General features: G+C 37.7%; 1 protein-coding gene across 4 annotated transcripts in view; it reads right to left on the reverse strand.

Annotated features, from left to right (window-relative positions):
* The window catches only part of AGL (amylo-alpha-1,6-glucosidase and 4-alpha-glucanotransferase), a 94,410-nt gene that overhangs the window by 10,240 nt on the left and 71,627 nt on the right, over positions 1 to 12,543 (reverse strand). For all 4 annotated transcript variants that reach the window (XM_058303131.2, XM_058303133.1, XM_058303132.1 and 1 more), the window contains exons 28-31: positions 4,414 to 4,549; positions 3,375 to 3,487; positions 2,214 to 2,425; positions 484 to 581 (exon numbers count right to left, since the gene is read on the reverse strand). In XM_058303131.2, coding sequence (XP_058159114.1) covers positions 484 to 581; positions 2,214 to 2,425; positions 3,375 to 3,487; positions 4,414 to 4,549 — 559 coding nt within the window. The remainder of the gene's footprint in view (positions 1 to 483; positions 582 to 2,213; positions 2,426 to 3,374; positions 3,488 to 4,413; positions 4,550 to 12,543) is intronic.

Genomic DNA, 12,543 nt, shown 5'->3' on the forward strand with positions numbered 1-12,543 from the left:
TTTAAGTGATAAAGCATTAAATTAAAATATGAGAGTAAATAGTTCTATATATAGTGCAATCCAAACTTGTACAAAAAATGTACAGAAAAAAAAGTGGGGAAATGTGCCAGATGGTAGTGATGCTTACTCATGTCTGGATAAAGGGATTTTTATAAAATTTATATATTTTCTTGTATACTTCTGTACTTTCCAATGTCCATAATAATCATGTACTAACTTTATAGTCACATATAAACATTATAAAATACTGACTTATTAGTTTTATAAACTTAAAATTCTTTAATTGATTATTGAATACAGGATAAGCTGAAGGCCTTTTGAAAATTGATGCTAAATGAAGATACAAAAAGTAGTTTTAAAAATTAATTTGAATGCGATTTTAGAAGATTTTATTGACAAGCAGAAAAAAATTTATGGTTGATACCAATGTATTTCAATTAAATATAATACAAACAACATTCTCAATACTTATACTCCACTTACTCTGGATCCAAAGTTTTCATGCCAAGGGGACCAAGCAATTTTTTTTCTGCAATCTGCAAAGCTTTCCATGCCTTTTCTGCAGTAAAGAGTTCAGGGGCCTAATGAATGATGAAAACAAATACTCAAGATCACAGGAGAATTAGTTTCCACCCTACAGTGGAACATTAAAGTCTTTAAACTATTCATAAACTTGAAAAAGAGTGCAAACTACCTAAAAATATAGTATGGGTCAGAATTTGAGTATAAATGCATGACGAGATCTGATCCTATGAGGACCCAAGGAGCACTGTCCTTGGCCTGAGAAATTAAGAAAGCTGTCAGAGCTGATAATTTCCTTGTTCACCTCAAGAAAGTGAACCCGCTCCCAAAGGAAGCTGCCATGGCTACCATGAAGGCAGAACATGCTTACAGTCATCTAATTCATTCTTCAGAAGATCTAGAATATCTTCCATTAAGTAAACCTGATACCCATTCTTTGCTTTGGGGGTCATAATAAAATAAAGAACTCACACTCCAATAGCATGAGTAAATTTACTTGTGATATGGAGAAGGAGAGAAAGTGCTGGTGACTAAGAATCTGCATTAATTTTAATCATTAAATGAAAGAAAATGCACAATGACCTAAAGCTAACTTTATTTATTTTTTAAAGATTTATTTATTTATTTATTTCTCTCCCCTCCCCCCTGCCCCAGTTGTCTGTTCTCTATTTGCTGCATGTTCTCTGTCTGTTTCTGTTGTTGTCAGTGGCAAGGGAATCTGTGTTTCTTTTTGTTGTGTCATCTTGTTGTGTCAGCTCTCCATGTGTGTGGCGCCATTCCTGGGCAGGCTAAACTTTCTTTCGCGCTGGGCAGCCCTCCTTACGGGGCGCGCATTCCTTGCGCGTGGGGCTCCCCTAAGCAGGGGACACCCCTGTGTGGCACAGCACTCCTTGCGCACATGAGCACTGTGCATGGGCCAGCTCCACACAGGTCAAGGAGGCCCTGGGTTTGAACCACGGATCTCCCATGTGGTAGACAGATGCCCTAACCACTGGGCCAAATCCGCTTTCCTAAAGCTAACTTTATGTAGCTTGCATTTTTTACTCTATAATTTATACTACAATGATTCATACTCTTTTTTTGATAAAGGAGGAACAGCTAGGCAGGAAGAGAAGAGCACATTACTTCTCTAATTTGCTATCCTTTATTTTCAGACTAATGAGCTTAAGGAGAAAAGCTACAAATCTTGACTAGATAGAACTAAGTACAGCAAAGAAAGTAAGTTGTGAGTTTAATATACCCACATTAGTTTACTAGTCAAAAGCTGCCCAATTAATGTGCTGAAACACTGGTCGTTGCACATTAGCATTGCAAATTTGGGTACAATGGGACAAAAAATAGATACCCACAGTTTTCAAGGCAGCGGGGTCAAAAGTCTATGGCTAATTGAAGCAGCCTAATCCATTTAGCACAATGTGCTGTACAAAATATCATTTTCTTGGGTGTGTCATGATGTGAAAAGAGCTGGGAAGCAATTAGCTATCACCTATTATTTTCTATTTTTTGATATTCAGTGTTATATAGGTTTTGGGTGGTATGCGTCATACTTTTTTAGAAAAGCACATAAAACTAGCAAGTAAACAATATAGTTTTCAGCAATTAATTAGATCTGAATAAAAATGGGAATGAAGAATTAAGTTATCCTTATCTCAACATCTTCGAACTTTAAAAATAAAAAATACATCACTTACTACAACCATTGCTATGGTAAAATTAGGCCTGAGCTGGTAGTCACACCAAGGGCTTGAAGCTCCATAACTATCTTTGTATATGCCACGTTTGTGAACCAGATTAGGATGCTTTTCATTAGGATCTGAAAAGTCTTCTGAAACATAAAATAGCTTCTCAAAGTGGTCTTGTATCTTTCTGTTCCATTCATCATATGAAACTTGTACAACCTTTCCTAAAACATAATAAAAGACACAGGAGTTTTAAATATTCAAAGTAATCTACATGTCTAGCTACAGCCAAAGATTTACTGAGTTTGCCTATTATTATTTACCAGAAGGTAATAAATTATCCACTTTTTCAAAGTGTCAGCATCTTCAGAAGGACACAAGCCTGAAACTAAAATTATCTTTTATTATATTACTAAACAAGGTTGTGGTCTAGCAAAATAATCTCTGATTTGTCTTTATCAGTATCACTCTGATAGGTCTGATAAAGCTACCCTTACTGAGCCCTTGAAATGCGGCCAGAATGGAGATGTGCTGTAAGTATATAATGCACGCTAGATTTTGAAACTTAGCATCCTCCAAAAGAAAGAAAAATAGTCATAATTTTATATTGATTACATGTTGAAATATTTTGCACATATTGAGTTAAAATATATTATACTTAATCTCACCTTTTCTATCTATCTATCTATCTATCTATCTATCTATCTATCTATCTTCCTTTCTTTTTCTTTTTATTTATTTGAGGCACTGAGGATTGAACCCAGGACCTCATACATAGGAAGCAGGCGCTCAAACCTCTTTACTAAAAAATTTAAAATTATGTATATAGTTCCAATAATATTTCTACAGGACAGCAGTCTTCTAGAAAAGGGGTATAAAGATTTCAAGACTGCTCACAGAAACACAACTTACTAACAGTTGGACAAAAAAAAGCACAGTAAGGCAAAAACTAAGGTGCTTATCTTATCTTAGCTCAAAGTTGTTATAAAAATATGATTAAAAACCAGGTTTGTAATAATTTTCATACTAGTAAATTAATGGTTTTCTTTCCCCTTAATCTTAAGGGATTTTTAATATTAGTTGATTAGTTTAATCATCTAATGATGGTTAAATAGGCTAAGAATAAGAAAGTATGTTTAAAGATTTTTTAAATAAATAAAATGAACAGATTACCATTTCTTTTTACTGTGACTTCATGATAAGGGAAAATATTTTTTTTGGATAATTCCAGCAACCAACGAACAGCGGATTTACTCAGGCCCACAATTTCTACAGCAGAACCATCTCTAAAATTAAAATAAAGATTATTCTGTGTGAGTCTCTTAAGCACTACTTAAAGAACATTCAGTAAACACTTGGTGAAATATATAATGAATGTGTCATAAAACAATTATTTAAAAACCTTACTTCATATGGATATATATTGCATCATATAAGAAATCCCACATATTATTTTGCCATAACAAGCTTAATAGAATTTTAAAAATTCTATGACTTAGAATGGGGACTCTGGAGTAAGAGGAAAAGTAGTAGTAAGAAATAAGAGAATAATGAGACTAGAGAACTAGAGAAAAGACAGCAATCATGCGATATAGGGTCAGAGAAAGCCAAGAAAGGTGAACATAACAGTTTGATATAATATTTGTGAGTTTGTTAAAGAGCTATTAGTAAGTAATTATTTTTTGGACAATTCTGATTGAAGATAAAATTTAGAATAAGAAAATAGTTTGTCTGGATAGAAGATAGGAAAAATCAGGTTATAATAAGGTTCAAGGAGTAAAATGAATTTATAAAGGGCAGGACAATTAGTTTTTTCCCCCCATATCTAGAAAAGATTGGGCAGAATGAAACGTTTACAATGAAAGCAGTCAAAGTGAAAAAAAATGTCTTAACCGCTGGGATAAGGAATCTTAAAACTTCTTTAAGGTGCTTGTGGAGAATCAATCCATGAGAATGTCTAGAAGAGAAGAGATAGGTTTACTTGATGACTTATATCAAGAGGCTTGTGTGTACATATAATGGAGGAGAGGGAAGGAGTAGAAGAAGGTAGAGAGAGAGAGAGAAGGGAAGGAGGAACAGAAGGACAGAGAGAGGGACTGATTTTGAAGGATTTAATAAGACTTCATGGTTAATAGAATAAAAGATTACACAAGTATGTAATTTAATTCTTTAAAAAGGGTATAATTACAAAGCACTATAAAATAAACACTACCGTGGAGTAGCTGGGATGCCTCTGTTTCTAGCTCTGTCACTTTCTCCCATTTTATCCATCCACGTACCACAATTTAAATGATTGCCTCCATATACAAATCCTGTTTCATTACCAACTCCTGCAGTTATATTAAAACCTAAAACATAAAATAAAACGATTATAATTTTCAAAAGAACATGATAAACTGGGACAATTGCTCTGGAGAGCAGTTTGATAATACCTCAAAGGTTGAAGATGTACATATTCTGTCTTATAGAAAGAAATTTAATTTTTAGCTATATACGCTAAAGGAACACTTGTCTATGTGCACTAGGAGACACGGACAAGGGTATTTGTTGCAATGCTGCTTGTATTAGCAAAAATATGAACTGAACTGTTATTCAATAGAGGAATGGTTTAACTCTGATTTATTCACATAATGGAAGACTGTCTACAGTATTGAGAATGACTGGATTTGCTGTATCAAAATGGAGAAATTACCAAAACAAAATGATTGCATGAACAAGCTGCAAAAGAATATATATAACAAGGTAATTTTTCTGTTTAATTTAAAGCATAGATAATATTAATATATATAACTATGAATGCCTAATTTGCGTAAATGTGTTAAAATTTAAAATACATAAATTGGATAATTTATAATATATATAAATTACATATATAAAATATGTTTCAAAATATTTATCATGTGTAATTTATACACTCATACACTCACATAAACACATAAAGTACAAAAACATATCTGGTTTTTAACCCTATTATAGTTTAGTGGTTAATTTTAGAGTGGGAGGAGACAGATGAAGCTTTAGCTAGAACTATAATGATCTGTTTATTTTCAAACAAGTAAGAAAGAGCTAAAGAAAATACAGTCAAACACCTAATTTTTTTTTTTTTTGAAGATTTATTTATTTCTCCCCCCCCCGCCCCGTTTGTCTGTTCTCTGTGTCTATTTGCTGGGTCTTGTTTCTTTGTCCGCTTCTGTCGTTGTCAGCGCACGGGAATCTGTGTCTCTTTTTGTTGCGTCAGCTCTCCGTGTGTGCGGCGCCATTCCTGGGCAGGCTGCACTTTGTTTCGCACTGGGAACTCTCCTTACGGGGCGCACTCCTTACGCATGGGGTTCCCCTATGTGGGGGACACCCCTGTGTGGCACGGCACTCCTTGCACGCATCAGCACTGCATGTGGACCAGCTCCACATGGGTCAAGGAGGCCCGGGGTTTGAACCGCGGACCTCCCATGTGGTAGACGGATGTCCTAACCACTGGGCCAAGTCCATTTCCCCAAACACCTAATTTTAAGCTAGGTATATAATTTACATTATTTTCTGCATGTTGAAATGACTTATAATTAAAATTAAAAACTAAAAAAATTCAGGGGTATTAAAAATGTCTTTAAATATAAAATCTATTTCTATCAACTTCTCTTAGTTAAGGATCAAAAAGTTATCAGAGATTCTCATCAGCTAATAATTGGGTACAAGATCTGTATGTTACCACTACAATAATTAATTTAATGACAATAGTTAATACTTAAAATGTAATAATTTAAAACATTTACGTCTGCAGTCTACATCAAAATTTGCCAGTGAGTTAATGTATTATCTAGGAAGGATCATTTTTTTAAAAAAATCACTTTATGTTAAAAAAAAGATTGCTTAATAAAAAGTGCAAAAAGTGCCCAAATCCTATTACTCTAAAACTGTTACATTTATATATTACCTTACTGTCTTCTCATATAATACTATTTTCATAAATATATTAGATTCAACTATTTCATGTAGAAGTCTAGACATTGATACATTTCATAGTCCTTAATATTTACAATTTGTAATCAATAGATGTTTTTGTTCAAGTCAATAAACATTTCTTGTTAGACGTAAGGATGGTTTCCTTCTTTTTTGTAATTATAAACACTGTTATGATCAATGTCATTAAATAAATGTTTTTTTGTATATTTTAGGTTATTTTGTGGGCAAGATTCCCAGAAGTGGAAAAAATGAAAATAAACATACAAAGACTTTTAGATCTCTTAAAATCTATTTCCAAATAGTTTTACGAAAGGAATGAATCGGGAGAGGATGTGATTCAAGCAGTTGAGCTACCTCCCACACAGGAGGTCCAGGGTTCGGTTCCCAGTGCCTCTTAAAGAAAACAAACCAGGAAACAGATCTGGTTCAATGGATAGAGCATCTGCCTACCACATGGGAGGTCCAGGTTTCAAACCCAGGGCCTCCTGACTTGTGCGGTGAGCTGGCCCATGTGCAGTGCTGATGCGCGCAAGAAGTGCCCTGCCACACCACGCAGGGGTGTCCCTGGCATAGGGAAGCCTCACGTGCAAGGAGCGCGTGCCCCTCAGGGAGAGACGCCCTGCACGCAAAAAGCTCAGCCTACCCAGGAGTGGTGCCGCACACATGGAGAGCTGACACAGCAAGATGATGCAACAAAAAAGAGACGCAGTTTTCCAGTGCCACAGGATAATGCAAGTGGACACAGAAGAACACAGTGAATGGATACACAGAGCAGACAACAGGGGTTGTGGGAAGGGGAGATAAAATAAAAAAAACAAAAACAAACAAACAAACGATGAGCAGATGAGCAAAAACAATGAGCAGACTACAAGCAAACAACTAGCAAACAGATGAGGGAGCCAACTCAGGGAAGCTGATGTGGCTAGGTGGTTTAGCATTGTTGGCCTTGCACGTATGAGGTCCCAGGTTCTATTCCTGGTCCTGGTAATTAAAAAAAAAAAAAAGAATCAATTTATGTCACCTATTGTTATTGCACTTTGTTGCCTACTCATACACAGCAGACTTAGTGCATTATGTGCTATGTATGTTGTAAGAGCTTTAACATACATACCTTTCACTGAATCTTCATATCAACCTTGAAAGGTAGGTGTAGATCCTACTTACCGTATTGTGAGCTAGGGACAGAAGTTACTAGCCTCTGGACATTCGTCAAATAATATACACGGCAAAGAGCCTTTTAATTTATTTAATATTAAATATATGATAGTAATTGGATTATAAATGTCCAGTGGTTTTATTCTCAGAGATTTAGCGACAAAGCCACAGGAACACACAAAAGAAGTGCATAAGTTAAAATATCTATGAATGAGTAGGTTGCTTCAAATGCACAAGAAAGTTCAGGAAAAATCTATTTTTGCAGTTTCTGATGAGATGGCAAAGTATCCCAGGACAATGGTTCCCTCCCCCAAAATCAACTCTGAAAAAAACAACAGAAGTACAGGTGAAGTGTTAATCTGAACAAATAAGAGAACACGTGGGAGAAACTGAGGAAAACAGGTGGGGGCTGACCAATCATTGTTGGGCTTTTATTTTTCCTATGACCTTAAGGCTGGTGTGTTACCACCTAAGGAGACTGCTTCCTTCTAGTACTGTACATATAGCTCATTATCCAAGGGAAACAAGCTTATGGGGGAAAATATTAGATACCAGAGGCATAAAGTCACTATAAAAGAGAGAGAGGCTTAGCAACATAATCTACATGATACAGAATTATTGAAATAAATTAACCAATAATATAAAGTGAGCAAAATAAAAATCCTTAAAGAGATAATGGAAGATATTATTAATATGAAAGAACAAAAAAACCATTAAAATGGCCACGTGGTAATATTAGATCTGAAATTAATAACAGTTGAAAAAAGAAAAGAATAAAAGGACTAAATAGGGGAAGTGGTTGTGGCTCAAGCAGTTGGGTGCTCGCCTCCCACATGGGAGGTTCTGGGTTCAGTTCCTCGTGCCTACTAAATAAGACCAGCAGACAACAAGCAGAGACAATGAGCAGAGACAATAAGCAGACATGGGGGGGGGTATTAAACAGTATATAAATACAGCTGAAGAATGAATTAATGAGAAGGAAGATCAGATAGAAGAACACTCCAGAGTCAGCAGGAATGGATAAAGAGATAACATAATACTTAAAAGCTATGGGATAGAAATAAGTTGGTATCGAGATAACAGGACTCTCAGAAAGAGGAAAGAGTCCAGAGGAAATAACTGAAGAAATAAGGATGATAAATTTCCTAGAAGTGAGAGAAGCCTCAGATTGAAAGGGCTCATAGGAACTTCTGATTTTCTGTCTGACATGTAGAGTCTGGAAGTCATCACTTCCATTCTCACAATAAGAAAAGAAGCTTTAAATAGAAAACCAGCAACTCTTCTTAGATTCATCAGAGAATTGAGGTAACAAGGTCACAAGGTAAAGTGCAATCCTGAAAACTGGAAAGGCAGGCAGATACGGAATATCATAGCTAAGATACGACACCAAAAGCACAATCCTTAAAAGGAAAAACGGACAGATTGGATTGCATCCAAATTAAAAACTTTTGCTCTTCAAAAGAACATATTAAGGGGAAGAAAGGACAAGCTATGGACTGGGACAAAGCATTCGCGAACTACAAACTGACAAATCTAAAACAGTAACTCAAAACTCAATAGTGAGGGACCGGGGTGGAGCCAAGATGGAAGCAGAGTAAGGAGCTCCTGGAGTCAGCTTGTACACAGGGCAGTTAGTAATGACCCAGAGCTATCTAAACCATCTGTTTCGGGGCCCTAGGAGACCAGAAGAATATCCTGTAACATCCTTGAAAGTATGGACGAAGGGGACTGCCCACCTACAGAGAAGATTCATGATCAGAGTCCTCCACACTGCAGAGGTTGGCGCCCATGGCACAAGCCGCCTTGGGAGGTATTCTGTGGTTGGAGTTGGAAGCTCCATTTCCCCAAAAAAAGGGGAAGGAAAACACGGTGTGGCACCGACTTCAGCTATTGATTAGTAAATTTGGCAGACTAAAGTATAATCCTAGGAACAGCTAAATTTTGAGCCAGTCCAGGTCAGAAGGAAGCTGGTAGCCTCCATTTTGATTCTGCCCCTGACATGAGGGAAAGTGGGGCTAGCTGAAGATTACAGTGCTGGGAGGGACTGCTTCTTTCCTTCCGGACTGGATTAACTCTAGCTGAAATCCCTGCCCCACCTCTGTCAGGGAGGAAGCTGGGAGGACCTACATCACCTCTCTGGGAAATTGCAAATCTCGTCACAGAGGCCAGTGCCCATCCTACTCCAGTGGTGCAAGCTGCCTCAGGAACTATTCTGTGGCTGGAGTTGGAAGCTCCATTTCCCATAAATGATGGAGGAAGAGACAGTTGTACAGTGACTTCTAAAATATAATCCTAGGAACAGCTAGAGTTTGAGCCTGTCCAAGATGGAAAGAGTCCAGTAGTCACCATTTTGACTCCACTTCCAGCATGACGGGAAGCCTGGCTGACTGGCAATCATAGTGACATTAGAGACCGGTTTCTTTCCACCCAGATCAGACTGCAGCCCTAGCTTAGGCTCCAGCCCCACCTTCAGCAGAGAGGAAACCTGCATCAGGCTCTCCAGGCAACTGCAAGTGCTCTCTGCTGGCACAGACTGAATAGTTGGACATTCCAGCATTGCAAGAGGATAGGAAAGGAGCTGGGTATCCTTAGCCTCTCCAGGCAACACAGGTATGTTCAGCCCACACAAACTGGTTTCTTGAGTGCCTTCGAGTCTATCTCCAACTCTGTTCCCCCGGAGGATAGGAGGGGGCTGGTGTTCCCGCAGTCTCTCAGGGCAACTGCAGGCACTTTTGGCCTGCACAAACCTAACCACTGGGTACCTGTGGCTCCACGCCCATCCCCAATAGGACAAGAGATGGACTGTGTTTGCTTTTAGCACACACAACCTGGATTGGTGAGTACTTGTGGATCCACCCTAACTCCCCAATAGGAAAGGAGGAGTCTGGTGTCTCCACAGCCTCTCCAGACAATGGCAAGTACTATTTGCCTACAGGGTCTGAACTGTTGGGCACCTACAGAATCAACCTCATCACCCAATAGGATAGGAGGAGGCTGGTGCTTCCTCAGACTCTTGGCGGCAAATACAGGCATATTTGGCCCACATGGATTAGACTGTTGGGTACTCCAGAGGGTCCATCCCTATTTCAGCAGGGAGGGTGTCTTCTACTATGTCAGTTTACCAGGCAACTGTGATCATTTTGGACTCAAACAGCATAGACTACTGCCCAAAACTACAGCTCCATCCTCACCCAAGGTAGGGGAGGAAGAGGTGTGAAGCTTCATCAGTCTCTCTGGCCAAGTACAGACAGTGTTGTTCTGTCCAACTTGGATTATTATACATGGCTGCAGCCCTGTCCCTACCCCTGGCAGAGGAGAAAGGTGGAAGAAGCTTCAATTCCTGAGGCAACGTGGGCAGCTTCAGCCTCCATAGCTTAGAGCACCAACTACATCCTTGACTCCTACTACACAATGAGCAAGGGAAAAAAACAAGGAAGCCCTAAATTAAAGGAAGCAACTGCATCTAGAATAAGTATGTCTAGCAAGCCAGATGCGAAAATACCAACAAAAAATTACAATCCACACCAAGAGACATGAAGATATGGTCCAGTTAAAGGAACAAGATAAGCCTGCAGATGATATAAAGGAATTGAGACAACTAATTACAGATGTTCAAACAATCTCCTTAATAAATTCAATGAGATGGCTAAAGAGATTAAGGCTATTAAGAAGACATGGGGGGAGCACAAAGAAGAATTTGAAAGCATACATAGAAAAAGAGCAGATATTATGGGAATGCAAGGCACAATAAATGAAATTAAAAATACACTGGAGGCATATAACAGCAGACTTGAGGAAGCAGAAGAAAGGATTGGTGACCTTGAAGACATGGCCTTTGAAAGTGAACATACAAAAGAAGACATGAAGAAAAGAATGAAAAAAATTGAATTAGGTCCCAGGGAACTAAATGAGAGCAAGAGATGTGAAAATGTAAGTGTCATGGGTGTCCCAGAAAGAGCAGAGAAGGGAAAAGGGGCAGAAGGAATATCTGAAGAAATAATGGTGGAAATTTCCCAACCCTACTGAAGGTCAGAGATATCCATGTCCTAGAAGCACAATATACTCCCATCTGAATAAATTCAAACAGACCAACTCTGAGACACATACTCATCAGAATGTCAAATGCCAAAGATAAAGAGAGAATTCTGACAGCAGCAAAAGAAAAGCAATGCATACATAAAGGATACCCAATAAGATTAAGTGCTGATTTCTCATGAGAAACCATGGAGAAAAGAAGGCAGTGGTATGATATATTTAAGATACTGCAAGAGAAAAACTGCCAGCTAAGAATTTTATATCTGGCAATAATGTCTCAAAAATGAGGGCGAGATTAGACTATTCACAGATAAACAGAAATTGAGAGAGTTTAAAACAAAAAGACTGACTTTGCAGGAAATATTAAAGGGAGTTCTGCATCCTGAAAAGAAAAGACAGGAGAGAGAAGCTTGGAAGAGAGTCTAGAAATGATGACTGCATCAGTAACAGTAACTAAAAGTGTCAAAAAGTGGTGAAAATAAAATGACAGATAAAACTCAAAGATCAAAATGGATGAAATAGGAACTGCCTTTACAGTAATAACATTGAACATTAATGGATTAAATGCCCCAATCAAAAGACATAGACTGGTGGAATGGATAAGAAAATATGAGTCATCTATATGCTTTCTGCAAGAGACTGACCTTAGACCCAAGAAATCCAATAGATTGAAAGTGAAAGGTTAGAAAAAGATATTCCATGCATGCAGTAACCAAAAAAAAAGCTGGGGTAACTATACTTATATTAGATGATATAGACTTTAAAAGCAAAACTGTTATTAGAGACAAGGACATTACATATTAATAAAAGGGATGACTTATTAGGAAGAAATAACAATCATAAATGTATATGCACCTAAACAGGATGCCCCAAGATACATGAAGCAAACACTGGCAAAACTGAAGGGAGAAATAGATATTTCTACAATAAAAGTTGGACACTTTGATACATCCCTCTCAGCACTGGATAGAACATCTGGACAGAGGATAAATAGAGAGCTTGAATCTTATGATAAATGGACTAAACCTAACACACATATACAGAACATTGTACCCCAAAACAAAAGGATACATGTTTTTTTCAAGTGCTCTTGGATCTTTCTCCAGGATAGACCATATGTTGGGTCACAAAGCAGATATCAATAAATTCAACAAAACTAAAATTATACAAAGCACTTTCTCTGATCACAGTGGAA

Source organism: Dasypus novemcinctus, chromosome 9 (assembly GCF_030445035.2).
Source record: "Dasypus novemcinctus isolate mDasNov1 chromosome 9, mDasNov1.1.hap2, whole genome shotgun sequence".
Classification (NCBI taxonomy): Eukaryota; Metazoa; Chordata; class Mammalia; order Cingulata; family Dasypodidae; genus Dasypus; species Dasypus novemcinctus.